Source organism: Tiliqua scincoides, chromosome 1 (genome assembly GCF_035046505.1).
Source record: "Tiliqua scincoides isolate rTilSci1 chromosome 1, rTilSci1.hap2, whole genome shotgun sequence".
Classification (NCBI taxonomy): Eukaryota; Metazoa; Chordata; class Lepidosauria; order Squamata; family Scincidae; genus Tiliqua; species Tiliqua scincoides.
The window spans coordinates 246830478-246845465 of NC_089821.1; the positions used below are offsets into that span (position 1 = coordinate 246830478).

Consider the following 14988-nt stretch of genomic DNA (forward strand, 5'->3'; position numbering starts at 1 on the left):
CTCCGAAAGCGAGGGGAGCTCTGCTCCCCTTCCCTGCAGAGGGTTGTCTGAGCCTCCCAGAGACAGTGCAAGTCCGTGTGCTGCCTCTGCAAGGCTCACACTAAGTGAAGTCACATCTTTCGCGCAATTTCTGGTTTCCTCATTTTGAGCTCCACAGAGGCTGCAGGCGAATGTGCACTGCCTCTGGGAAGCTCAGACAACCTTCTGGAGGGGAGGGGAACAGAGCATCCCCTTCCCTGCAAAGGGACCGGATTGCATCAAGCACCGCTTGATGACAGAGATCACGGTCCCAATCCCTGTCGTTAACTGGCGCACGACTGTATTGAGAACATGATTGAGTCATGGACTTGTGAACCAACCACTGGACCTGTCAAGAGTTTGCCACATTGTGACATAGTCATGTGATTACCACCTGCTCCATTTGCAACCAAAGTGCACCTTTAATATGTCACACTTCTCTGGGCATTTAACAATTTTGAGGCATTCCAGGGATCTCTCAGGACAACAGCACAGTAAACTAACTCATAATTAGTTCTGTAAGAACTAGAAGCAGCCATCCTTGTAGGTTCACATTTTATTGTGGTTCAAGGCACCTAAATACAGTAGAATGGTTCCCTGTTAATTAGCAGCTAGTTATAGGCGTGATGTGTCCAAAGTTCAGCATTTAAGTGCTAGTGATTTCAGTGGGAGCTTTAAACATGTTTATCCCATTGAAATCAATGGGACTGAAAATGGCCTCAGATTTTGCTAGATTTTGACCTATGAAAGAGACTTGGCTCCACATTCAGGAAACTATCTTAAGTGAAGGCAGTTTAAAATAGCTATAAAACTAAAATTTGAATGTTCTCCTGTCAGTCTTAAACCAGCCATTTAACCTCTCTGTGTATCATGGGGTTTAATGTTTGCAGAGATGGTAAAAATATTTGACTTTACTCATTATAAATTTGAAATAGCTCCTTTGACACTCATTTTAAATGACCCAAGCTAGCATGTAGTAATTCTATTTTTCAGAGCAAATCAAGCTTTCTATTAAAGTAAGACTGCTATATGAACCCTAAAACTTGGAGTCCATTTATTGCAATAAGCTGAGGGTAAGATCTCAGTGGGACAGGATCCTGGTGCAAGGTCCTTCCTCCCCCTCTCTGCTCATGACACACCCACTGGTGAAGGCTTTGGGACCCACTGCTCTACACACCTTGCTGCTGTCCATTCGTGGCAGCGACCGGAGATGTGCAATGGCAGCCCAGCTTCCATGTGGCCATAAAGGGCCTTGTGCTCTGGAACACTGGCTCCAGCAGTGGAAGGCCTTGAAAAGATTGGGTCTTCAGCCCCAGAATTGATTTTTAGTACTGAACCCTGGGATATATAGGGAAACAATAGTGTCAATGGGCATGTCCCTCTCCTGTAGAATGTCCTCAATCATTCAAAAGCATGAGGTTTCTCAGCTAGATAACATGGCGGACTTGCTGAAAAATTGTAGTTTTAAAGAAATGAAGAACAGTGGTGTCTCCTGTCATTGCAGCAGCACTGGAAAAAACCAACTTGATGGCCTTTTCTCCACTGTGAAACTCCAACAGATAGGAGAGCTCTATGACACAAGTGGAGTTCAACTTCTTAGGGGAGGGGGTGGCAATGATTTTCCGCTATTCTAACCTGTCTTGAGCATTGTTATAAATGGAAAAGCAGGGTAGAAACACAACACAAACACACAATTATGAAATACGACATTGAGAGCCCAATCCTATTCTTCCCCCCTCCCTCCCCCGCTGGTGCAGCTGCACCGAAAAGGAGCATGCTATATTCAGTAGGGTGGTGGTAGATCGGGAAACTTTAGAGGGGAAAGGAAACCTAAATCCCCTGACTCTTAACTTAAATAGTGCTCTGCAATGGGTCTGCAATAGCTGGCGCAAGTCCAAGGAGAGAAAGGGGGCAGGGAGGTTGCTGGCAGAGGGGATTCACCTCCTCCCTGCCCAATTTCACCCCCTCTGTGCCCCTGCTGCTGCCTTACCTGCTCCAGCAACCAAGGCAGGGTCCTTCAATGGATGGAAAGCACTACCACTTCTTGAGGCAACTAGCCATTTTATGACCATGGAAGCCTCTTCCGGTGAAATCCCTCTCCCTGACGGCCCAATCCAGAATAGCCTTGGGCTGTAATTGGGCTGCAGGGATTGGGTTTTAACAACAACACAACTATTTATATCTACATACCTTTGGCTTGACTGAAGTGAGCTTGGCATGTGATTGCCTAAGAGGAAAAAAAAGTACAAAAATAAGTGGTCTTCTCATTCTCAAATGAGGGCAGTACATTTGCTCGTTAAACCTTGACTATTGAATTTAGGCTCCAGCACAAGTTGGTAACTTAACTGATTGATTAAACAAGACTGCACACAGCTTCCTGGTGGGGTGTCCTCACCTAGAACCATAGCAGACTTTAAATAGTCTGAAGGGGGAATATGGCTGCTAGGTTGAACTGAAAACCCTTTCCCTCCCAGCCAAATGCACACATACCCCTCTGAAAATTGCTTTTCCTTCCAAGAGATGAAAGATTCAGGACTTAGGCCTTTGACCTCTTGGAAAGAAAAGCAGCAGGGGGGAGATACTGAGCAGGCAAGTGGAAAGGTTTAAAGAGTGCATTTTCCTACCAGTCTTCCATTTGATCTGAAATTTCCTGAAGCCGCTTATCTAATAATAGAAAGCACTTCAAGAGAAGAAACACAGAACTACCCCTAATATGTAGTCCCACTTGTGTTGTATTCAGGCACTGTCAATTAACTGTACAATGTCTCCTTTTCAGCAGCCCTTTCTTTCCAGTCTTCTGGTCCACCACTTCTTACCTGCAGCTGCTTGATAAAAGAAAGTCCTACAAGGAAAGAGTCACAGAACTTCATGTCATGTGCCCTTCTACTCTGAGTAGCAGCATTATCAAAGGGTCAGTTGGCATTCTCTCTCAGACAAGTTGTAAATAGAAATATCACTAATGAAAAACACAAGTTGACACAAGCCAGGATAAGATTAGCAATAAAATAAATAAATATGCACAGGTCATCAGAGAAAGATGCAGTTCAGCAATCTGTGAGTGTCACATTTAAAGGAGGCAAAATAGCCCCTAGAAATCTTCTAGATATCTGGAGTCCAGGAACTTTCTGCTTTGATTTTAAATGAATATTGAACGGTGCTGGATATCAGCTCTTGTCTAATGTAGCCTTTATTTGCTCTATGTTGTGTCTATTGCAGGAGTGTGAGTGTCTCAACATTTATTCATCCATACCACTATCATCTTGTGGTCAGATGCCACATTATGTGGGATATCTATGGTTAATTGTGGCAGGTATCAAATATGAAATCTTGTAAGCTGTAATCTGTCAGATGTTAAATATTGCATATGAACTATCAGTCACAGTCAGATTCTAAATATTGTGGCATACCAATTATCAAATACCTTCAGATGAGACATGCTGCTGCATATCAATTATCCAACATTGTCTAATACTATCAGTCAAATATTAAAACTGAATATCACAGTGAAGTAACACGTGCTGATGTCAAATCTTGTCAAATCCCAAATATTAACATTTAACATTTGGTGCCTATGCTGGCAAATCTTTACATAGTTAATAGCCAAAGAAGTCTTGGTATCCACATTCTCATAGACTATGAGGAGAGTTTTTGGGAACAATTCTGAAACTGACGACACACAATCCTTGTCGCAGTACTAGTGGGTGAGGGAGAGATTTGGTGAATTGGGTTCTCTCTATTTCTTCCAACTGTGATTGTATTCATAACAGCTTTACCTGATGTTCTGCCGTCTCTTTTGAAAAATTCGAAGAATAAATTCAGACTCCTGACCTCCTAGGGATGTTTCTGGAATAATGGTGTAGCTCCCAGGGCTCAAGTGAAAATAATGAGTGATATCACGTATTTGCTTAAGTGTCGTCTTGTATGGTGGGGTTCCATCCTTGGACACAATATATGAGAAGAAAAGCAAATCAAGAGTGGTGTCAAAAGTCAGCCAGGTTGGAGAGTGGCTGAAGTCTCACAGCCACCAGAGACTCTATCAGTGGAGGCTGATCTCTAAACCATTGGCATACCCGGGGGGATCAGCAGGCAAACGCCCTAGGGCACCACTCGGCAGGGGGTACCCATGTGACCCTCTCCCCTGCTATCTATTAAAAAAATCTTTAAAGGGTCTTAGAGGCCCACACACGGCTTCCCCACCCTGAAGTATGCCTTCTGAGGCCTCCAGAAGGCCTAAAAAGGTCACTTCTGGTTTTTGACCAAAAACAGGAAGTAACTGGAAGTGACATTTTTGGCCTACTGAGGGCCAGGGAGACTATGTGCAGCCTCTGTAGCCCTCAGAAGGTTGAAAAATGTTTTTCTGCCAGGGGGGAGTATTTTGCAGTCCTGGCCCCAGGCAGCAAGGGGTTCAGGATCACAATTGCTCTGAACTCTCAAATTACCAGTGGAAGTAGTAATGCCCAGCATGCCATCAGGGGTTAGGGGCATCATGGGGGGGTGGATTCCAGTGCAGGTCTGTGCCCCAATGCACCCAAACAATCAGGCACCCAGTACTGGGAAAGAGGAACATGTATTCTGGGCCAGAGTTTGGGCACTCCTGATCTAAACATTAGGAAGAGCAGTGGGTGGAGTTCATGGTTTTATAGAGGAAAAACAATGAGCACTTGGGAAAGATCACTGATATGTCAACCAGAGTGTTAGGACCCAACCTTTTTGGGAGCAGAGGATGATATATACATTTTTGGTACCCTTCTGAACATAGCCACTTGCTTGCTCACATATCTTTAGCCATGTGTGAACTGGTTTCCATTCTCATAAGAAAACAATGTACCCTGTCATATTTGTTGCTGTTCCAATATTTTCATCAAGATGTAACAATAAATAAAATGTAACAGCTATTACTGTGATGACATATAAAGACAGCATAATAAAAACCCTTACTAAACATATCCTTACAAATACACTGGAGTGTATAAATCCCATTTAGAATGGTTACACAGTGTGGCACAATAATTTATGAGCCATGCCTTTGGGAAGAGGGGGGAAAAATTACAAACTGCCTTCTTGCAAAGGGGAAGAAAGAAACATTTTTTAAGGGGGAGCATGGGAGGTATTTTGAACTCGCAGACATGATGAATTAAAACTTCAGCAGACCTAAATGGGGACAGCTCTTTCCGAGCTAATGGAACCATTCAAGTATAAGCATTTCTTTTGTCTGCATGGCTCAGAATGCCTTTAGAACACCAGGAATGTTTTGAACCAATCTGCCTGTGTCTTTCTAATGCATTTTGCATCCTTGTTTTCACATAGTGACATTCTGCTCTCTAAAGCCGCTGCACTGAGCAAGGGGTAGTACAGTGTGTGGGGGGGGGGGAGAGGAGAGGGACTTGCGCTGCCAGATGCAGAGTTCTGGCAGTGCAAGGCCCTTTATAGTGGTGCAAAAGCCGGAACAGTGTCACGTGCTCTCAGGTTGCTGCCATAAATGGCAAGAGGCTTCTGAGATCCCAGTCCTGGAACATTTACAAGAACGCCATTAGTGCTAAGCACTCTTCCAGGGGATAGTCCAGTTAAAATCTAATTAAAAACCCACATTTTTAATTTGTGCTTAATGAATACATTAACCATATTGATTACTCAATTATTTTAGTCCTAATTATAACTCTTAAAGCAGATAACATTTCCTGTTTGCTCCAGCTCTCTACCTATTTTCTCATTCTTTTCCCCACGACTTGAATCACACTGCAAAATTTAAGAGTGGCAGCCCAATCCTGTGCATGTCTACTCAGAAGTAAGTCCCATTAGAGTCAATGGGGCCTACTCTCAGAAAAGTGTGGATAGGATTGGGCTGTCACACCCACAAAATTGCACAAGACTCTAGTAACATCTACCTCATAAGACTGGTGTTTTTGGTTGTGTGTTTGAGATCTACAGCCCAATCCTATAGTAGTTTAGGCCAGGGGTTTTCAAACTGGGGTGTTGTGATGCCCCAGCCTGAGAGCCCTGGGCAATTCTCCCTTAAGGGGCGGGAAGGCAGAGATGCTATGCCCAGCATCGCGCCTCTGATTGGGTGTGCTGCCACTGACTGCCGCCTGCAGGAGCCTCCTGGGGGTGGGAGGAGCCTGGCACCAGCCTCGGCAGAGCTCCCCATGCAGCACAGAGCCCTCTAGAAGGCGATCACAACCACTTCTGGTTTCTCGATCACAAAACCAGAACTGGTTGCAATCGCCTTCTGGGGGGCTCTGCACTCTGTAGGGAGCCCTGCTGAGGCTGGCGCTGGGCTACCCCAACCCCCCGGAGGCTCCTACAGGCGGCAGTGAGTGGCAGTGTGCCCCTGCACCCCAATCAGAGGCATGATGCTGGGCATCACTTCTCTGCCTTCCCCCAGGGTTTCTCCCAGAGAATTGCCCAGGTCTCTCAGGCTGGGGCGTCACGACACCCCAGTTTGAAAACCACTGGCTTAAACTATTACAGGATTGGGCAGTATGCCATGGGCAGCCATGCTGTGAGCACTGCTGCAAGTGGTGGCAGTGCTGCAGCCTCACCACCAGACCCCACTGCACCTATCCAACCAGGTAAGGCATTCAGAATGCCTTCCCCCTGCCCCCGCTGCTTCCCCCTCTCCCCTGCAAGGACTTAACTGCAGTCTTCAAAACTCCTTAGGAGTTTGAAAACCACAGACGTATAGGATTGCACTGTAAGTAAACTGTCTGAGGCTGGGGGTAAAAAACTTTGTATATATGATTACTTATGAATGCGCCGCCTTGTATTTATTTAAATAGGAAGGTACGCTAGAAATGCTAAAAATACATGCCTAAATAATTAAAATACTATTATTTAGTATTATCTAGTAATTAAAATACTATTATTTAGTATTTTTTCAGGCTATTTTTACCTGAAGGGCAGAATTTGCCATTTGAGCAATGAAACAACAGAACTGTAAAATCTGTTAAATCTGGAAGAAAAAAAAAAAAAAAACAACTGGAGACAAACTATAGTGGAGAGGTTATTATTCTGAATAGCATCTTGAAAGGGTAATACCTCAGTTCTCCTTTCAAAGGAAGTGAAATACAGTAATTAAGCTGGTTATTTTGGAGTAATCCCACGTGAAAACCAGCACTTGGATAAACGTGTGCTTGAACTGCTTTTTCAAATCCTGTTCTTGAAATGAGGGGTTCCATGTATAATGCTTGCAGTGAATTTTGGTATGTGTGGTATAATAAACCCAATCTTATAATTTCCATCTGATCCTATGGATGTTTACTCACCAGTAACCCCTGCAGAATTCAATGGAACTTTCCTTCCAGTAAGCCTGCATAGATTTTACAGTTCAAATTAAAATAAAACATTTTTTCTCTGATATTTGCTGATTAATGAAAGGACGCATGTTTTAAAATAGTGAAGAGTTTCAGGATGTAGAAGTCCTCATATTAGAAGTTTTGTTTCCTAACAAATAATGGCGTGCGTCATTTAACAACAGGGATGTGTTCCTGCACCCTCATCGTCAAGTGATGCTTGACATTAAATGAAGCTTCTGAAGCCGAGGGGAGCTGGGCTTTTCTGAGCCCCACCGAGGCAGCATGCAACCGTGCGATGCCTCTGCAAAGCTCAGTATGGCCGTTTTGGTCAAAAACGGTTTCTCAGTGGAAACCAGAATTGGCTTTTTTTTTTTTTAAACCTTATAAGGCATTTGCAGGCCCAGAGAAGCCCTCCAGGAGCTTCCATGGGCCTCTGAATACCTTATAAGGCAAAAAAAAAATCATCACATCTTCTGGCCAAAACAGCCATTCTGAGTCTCGCAGAGGCAGTGTGCAGCTGCACACTATCTCTGCGGGGCTCAGAAAAGCACAGCTCCCCTTGACTTCGGAGGCTTCAAGGAAGGGGAACAGGGACCAGTGACGGCCATTGTATATGCGTCCCATTGCTGGACGGAACATTGCTAAGCGACATGCACCTGTATTCCTCTTTGTAGGGAGAGCAAAAGAACATTGATGAAATTTGTTTCATAAACAAAAATGAAATGATTCTACAAAACTAAAATAGATGGATGGAGGCCAAGCGAGACTATGAGGAACGCATGGCCAGCAACATTAAGGGGAATAATAAAAGCTTCTTCAAATATGTTAGAAGCAGGAAACCTGCCAGAGAGGCGGTTGGCCCTCTGGATGGTGAGGGAGGGAAAGGGGACATAAAAGGAGACTTCGAGATGGCAGAGAAATTAAATGAGTTCTTTGCATCTGTCTTCACAGCAGAAGACCTCGGGCAGATACCGCTGCCTCAATGGTCCCTCCTGACCAAGGATTTAAGTCAGATAGAGGTTAAAAGAGAAGATGTTTCAGACCTCATTGATAAATTAAAGATTAATAAGTCACCGGGCCCTGATGGCATCCACCCAAGAGTTATTAAGGAATTGAAGAATGAAGTTGCTGATCTCTTGACTAAAATATGCAACTTGTCCCTGAAAACATCCACGGTGCCAGAAGACTGGAGGATAGCAAATGTCACGCCTATCTTTAAAAAGGGAAAGAGGGGGGACCCGGGAAACTATAGGCCAGTCAGCCTAACATCTATACGGGGTAAGATGGTGGAATGCCTCATCAAAGATAGAATCTCAAAACACATAGACAAACAGGCCTTGCTGAGGGAGAAACAGCATGGCTTCTGTAAGGGTAAGTCTTGCCTCACGAACCTTATAGAATTCTTTGAAAAGGTCAACAGGCATGTGAATGCGGGAGAACCCATAGACATTATATATCTGGACTTTCAGTTTGACACAGTCCCTCACCAAAGATTACTAAAAAAAATTCTACAGTCAGGGAATTAGAGGACAGGTCCTCTCATGGATTGAGAACTGGTTGAAGACCAGGAAAAAGAGAGCGGGTGTCAATGGGCAATTTTCACAATGGAAAAGCGGTGTGCCCCAAGGATCTGTCCTGGGACCGGTGCTTTTCAACCTCTTCATAAATAACCTGGAGACAGGTTGAGCAGTGAGGTGGCTAAGTTTGCAGATGACACCAAACTTTTCCAAGTGGTGAAGACCAGAAGTGATTGTGAGGAGTTCCAGAAGGATCTCTCCAGACTGGCAGAATGGGCAGCAAAATGGCAGATGCGCTTCAATGTCAGTATGTGTAAGGTCATGCACATTGGGGCAAAAAAATTAAAACTTTACATGTAGGCTGATGGGTTCTGAGCTGTCTGTGACAGATCAGGAGAGAGATCTTGGGGTGGTGGTGGACAGGTCGATGAAAGTGTTGACCCAATGTGCGGCGGCAGTGAAGAAGGCCAATTCTATGCTTGGGATCATTAGAAAAGGTATTGAGAACAAAACGGCTAATATTATAATGCCGTTGTACAAATCGATGGTACGGCCACACCTGGAGCATTGTGTCCAGTTCTGGTCGCCACATCTCAAAAAAAACATAGTGGAAATGGAAAAGGTGCAAAAGAGAGCAAGTAAGATGATTGCTGAGCTGGGGCACCTTCCTTATGAAGAAAGGCTATGGCATTTGGGCCTCTTCAGCCTAGAAAAGAGGTGCCTGAGGGGGGACATGATTGAGACATACAAAATTATGCAGGGAATGGACAGAGTGGCTAGAGAGATGCTCTTTACCCTTTCACACAATACTAGAACCAGGGGACATCCACTAAAATTGAGTGTTGGGAGAATTAGGACAGACAAAAGAAAATATTTCTTTACTCAGCGTGTGGTTGGTCTGTGGAACTCCTTGCCACAGGATGTGGTGATGGCATCTGGCCTGGACGCCTTTAAAAAGGGATTGGACAAGTTTCTGGAGGAAAAATCCATTACGGGTTACAAGCCATGATGTGTATGTACAACCTCCTGATTTTTGAAATGGGCTGTGTCAGAATGCCAGATGCAAGGGAGGGCACCAGAATGAGGTCTCTTGTTATCTGGTGTGCTCCCTGGGGCATTTGGTGGGCCGCTGTGAGATACAGGAAACTGGACTACATGGGCCTATGGCCTGATCCAGTAGGGTTGTTCTTATGTTCTTATGGATATATGCTGTAATCCTATACAAACTTTGCAGAGAGTAAACTCTATTGAACGCAATGGCAACTGCCTCTGAGTTGGCATGGATAGGATTGTGCTGAAAGTCACTTCCATGAAAAAACAAGTATTTAAAGTTTTTTTGGATATGGTCTTTGTTTCATTTAACATTTTGATATTTCATCAAACGTATAATTCATTTTCACTTTGAAAAGTAAACTTGCCATTATTTTTGTTGAAATCAAATCCTATTTGCTACCATAACCTTGGTGAGGAAGGGAGTTACCTTTCTCCCTCATTGATACGAGTGGAGGCAAACGGGATTTGAATTATTTGATTCTCCAGAAAACTGTTGCTCACACTGTCGCTAAGCTTAAGTACATGAAATGCCAGAATGTTGTAGTGGTTTGGGAGGTAGACTTAGACCTGGAAGATCCAGGTTCGAATCTCCCCTCAGCCACAAAGCTTCCTGGGTGACCGTGGGCCAGTCACTTTCTCTCAGCCTCACCCAACTCACAGGGTTGTTGTGAGGGCAACAGGAGGGGAACAGCTGTGTGCACCACCCTGAGCTGTTTGGAGGAAGGGTGGTATAAAAATGTGGAAAATAAAAACAAACAAGTACGATAACTGCATATTCTCCAGTGTGCTACTTCATAACTTACTTGAAATATCTCACCTGGTCATTGATTCTTTTTTCGGTACTGGAAAACTTGACCCCAAACTTGTGCCCTCTCCACAGCACTCCTGATGTTTTTATTGTAGTTGCTTTCACCTTAGAGTCTAGTGAGGGTTTTTCCCAAAAAAATCTACCCAGTGCATGTTATCACTTCCTATATAGCCTCCTATATTTCTCTATTCCAGAAATGCTACTTTTACTGATCTCCCATGACTTTGTATCCCAAATGAGGATGGAAAGTCAAAATGCATTTGCCAGTACATCTTATTTAAAAACTCTGCTGACTGTTGTTACTTACCCCAATTATCTGGAAACCAATGGGCAGTAGATCCGTGTCACTTATATAATTTCCAGGCCTTTGCATCAGAGACACCACAACATTGTAGTCTTTCAGGTCAGGTTCTACTACCTGGATGGAATAGCGTGGGTTTCTTGAATAGGCACCTGTTGCAAAACATCACCATTGCTATTAGCAGATGTGTGCAACAGGTTAGATTAAATCCCTTGTCAGAGCCTGGGGTTGTTAAGGCCTCCAACCTTCTCTTTCTATTTTAAAGCTACATTTTATATTCAAAATACATTTGTGTAGATTCATGGTCCTGTGTAAGAGGCAAACAGGTGCAATGTTTGCCTCTTCAGCCTTTCATCTTTACTAGGCACCAGTTCAACATTCTTACAGGACAACCTCCTTTTGGGTATCCCATCAGTGGCTAACCTAAAAAGAAGTACGTGGACTCATGTATACCACTCAGGGCCCAATCCTTATCAACTTTCCAGCACTTATGCAGCTGTGTTAACAGGGTGTGCACTGCATCCTGCAGTGGGGGGCAGTCATGGAGGCCTCCTCAAGTTAAGGTATCATTTGTTTCCTTACCTCAGGGCTGCATTGGCGCTGTAAAGTTGGATAAGACTGGGGCCTAAATTGTACTGTCTGACCTGGAAGCCCTGTGCCTTAATCTTGTATAAGTGGGAGTAGATTCTATTCAAACAGTAGTGATGGCAATGCAATCCTCAAGTACACAGATATTCCTGTTGACCAAAAGCACCTGATACTATCGTATTATTAAAACTAACAGCATAATCCTACGTCCCAGTTGAGTCAGTGCAGCCAACCCAGTGCCAGCTCAGAGTGTCACAAATGTGCCATAAAGTATATTTGGAACTATTTGTGAGCAAGCAGTGCTGACCCAACAGTCTGTGCCAGCCTGCTGGTGCGGCATTGTGGAGTCAGCACAGGTAAGGTTGCATCAACTGACATAGGAGCTGGAAGAGGATGACGGGAGGGCATTTTGGAGGCAGGAAAGGGATGTTTTAGGTGCGGGAGGGCAGAATGGGGTGGATCGGGCCAGGGTCCTTGAGACTGAGCTATGAGATGTGTTGGTTGAAGTATTTGGGAACTTGAGATGGATGAGGTTAGGTTCCTTTTTACCTTTCTGATAGATGCTTCCTCCTTGATTCCATTGGTTGAAACTCATACGCATGGACCATATTGTGTTTCTCTGGTCTCCAAAGTCCAGGAAGGTTGGTACTTCATTGCAAATACACAGGTAGGAAAAAACGACTTTGAAATCTTGATATGACATCCTGATGAAAAAGAAAAATTTCACTGTGACACCTCAAACTGACATTAGTATTTACTCCTAGAGTACATTTGCATTTCAAGGGGAAACCCACCAGCCCCTTTTCAGCAAGACTATAAACAGTTCTTGAAGGGTTCACATATTCATATTTGGATGCACACATTCAAGATTCCTTTGAATTTTCAATCCTTTGAATTTTCAATCCAGTCATGAAATGTATAAACACTTCTGGAAAGTGGACTTTCCAGCATTCTAACCAAATACATATAAAAGGCTATTGGTTGATAGCTGCTTAAGGCATACAACCCATATGCTACCAATCACATTCTTAGAATGCCTCTCCATCCACATGCTTGTGCAGGCCAGGCTAACTTGTGCCACTCACCCCCGCACCTGTGGTTTCATTGCTCAACCAGGATTGGTTGTGTGCAAACAAGCCTTTGAAGGGCCTGTAAGAAGACTAACACCATTGTTGCAGTGAATGCAAAGCCCACCCTCCTGCCCTTTTGTTACATAGTTTGATGCCTGGCTGGTCGCCCCGTTGGGGACACCAGGTAAGAATTTTTTTTAACACATTCCAGATTGGCTTGGGGAGTATGGTTTTTTCGCCTACCCCAGACTGTGTGTTCCTTGTGGGAGGTATCAGGTTGTCCATGACTAGAGGAATGGTGTGGGCAGGAGGGATAAGGATCTAAAGGTGTCTGTACTTATGTATGCAAGGGTTATGAGGGATGGCCAGAACCAGTTCCAAGTGGCCCTCTGGCATTAGGGCGCAGGCTGGTGGACACACAGACTTGAATTGTAGCACCAGCCTTAGTGATCTTCTAGAGCAGGGCTGGCAAGGCAATTCTGCTTTCTTGACCCCCTTTATCAGGGATTGGCTGTGAAGAAGCTGGGACAGCCTTGAGTTAATCTTAGATTCTGAGCCTGGGCAGTTAAGCCGGAAGTAGGGATTCAGGCTATAACTGCATTCTCCAGTTTAGGTGCCCACACACCTGAGGATGACCATCTGGGCAGGACCCACTAGGTTGGCAACCTTCAGTCTGGAAAGACTATGGTATAAGCCTACAGCACCCGGTATTCCCAGTCGGTCTCCCATCCAAGTACTAACCAGGCCTGACCCTGCTTAGCTTCCAAGATCAGACGAGATCGGGCATGTGCAGGGTAACAGGACCCACTGCAAACAAACATATCCATGTGCTGACAATAATAAATATGACCATTAATTTTCTCCAAGATCTGTTTCACATGTGCTTAGTGTGGGGGGTACTGTCGTAAAAAGCTTTGTGAACTGCAGCCATGTCTGAAGGCTGAAGTACAGAAGAACCCACAAAATAAGTATGGTTCACTGCAGGGACATATGGTCATATATTCTAGGCATGGAGGACTTAAATTTAATGAAAAGAGAAATTGAGGAAAATTTCACATGGTTGTGAAAATACCAGAATTCGCCATCCTGTCTGTTCCTATAGAGATCTTTCTTGCATTGTTCTGGGACATCATTCCACTTGTCAGAGCTGTAGAAGAGGGAACACATATTTAGTACTGAAAGACGAACACAATTTTGTAATGTGGTTTATCATCTTTTTCATACTCCTCTTCCATTTTGCTGGGATGGAGCTGTGCATCAGCATCACACTTGTCCATCATTTTCAGCCTAAAAACATATCTGGGCACCCACTCTGCTTCTCTTAATTTTTGCAGACAAAGGCCAGTTAACTATCCTCCTCTGCCCTGGTAAGAGATCCTCACAAGCAGCATTCTTGTCAAGTCATGAAGCTTCTGGTCTAGAGATCTTAACTTTTAAGAAGGAGAAAACCAAGACTGTGTTTTTTCCTTCACCCACCCAAAGGCAGCAGAGCAATCAATTTTTTTATCCTGAACTTGTCCTTTTTTAATGAGGAAGCTTTGCATGCAGTCCAGAGTCAAGGATGCAGTTTGCAGTTCTCATTGGTTTCAATCAACTTGAATGGCATCTTTCATAAGTTCCTGACAGCCCAATCCTGAGCTATCCATTGCACCAGGACCGCCGTGGTGCCAAAATGACTGTCGCAGCATCCTGCACACAACAGGGGAGCCTCTGGCATTTCCTCAGGGAAAGGAGACTTTCGTTCCCTTCCTCCAGGTAAGGCAAGTAGCCCTGCAATGGGACCACTCAATTCTACAGCAACCCTTGGGTTGCCATAGAATCAAGAGCGGGGGAACCCCTCTGATCCCGCCTCCCTGCCACCCTGCTCCCTCCCTCCAGCACGCCTCCTCCCCGCCCTCCGCCTGCCTCTTCCCCTGCCCGCCTACCTCTCCGCTGCCTGGTAGTTCTGGCAACCGTGGAGTGGCGGAGCAGCAGCAGTCCATTGGTACCAGCCCAGCACCAGCAGGCACTGAGCTAGCACTGGCACTGAGGGCTGCAGACATGCCTTATGGCATGTTTGCAACACCCCGTGCCAGCTGTGGACCGGCACTAAGAGCTCCGAATTGGGCTCTGAGTCTTCACATTGCTAATGATGTTACTTTCAGCAGTCCTCCAAGTCAGATATTGCATTAGATATCCAGCTGTGTTGATTCTAAAACTTCTGTTTAGGAATTAAATGATAATTGCATTGTCTATATATCATTAACAGAATGGGAATCAATTATTGTATTCATCTGTGCAGCTTAGTTTTGAGACTGCTTCACCAACATTTCAATTGCGTCCAGGATTATAATTTCATTTT

At 44.5% G+C, this 14988-nt stretch overlaps 1 protein-coding gene and 1 pseudogene across 1 annotated transcript in view; both read right to left on the reverse strand.

Moving 5' to 3' along the window:
* The window catches only part of CAPN13 (calpain 13), an 87797-nt gene that overhangs the window by 42878 nt on the left and 29931 nt on the right, over positions 1-14988 (reverse strand). Inside the window, exons 8-9 of the mRNA XM_066623297.1 lie at positions 3792-3887; positions 2209-2245 (exon numbers count right to left, since the gene is read on the reverse strand). Coding sequence (XP_066479394.1) covers positions 2209-2245; positions 3792-3887 — 133 coding nt within the window. The remainder of the gene's footprint in view (positions 1-2208; positions 2246-3791; positions 3888-14988) is intronic.
* On the reverse strand, positions 13340-13458 carry LOC136638091 (5S ribosomal RNA; annotated as a pseudogene).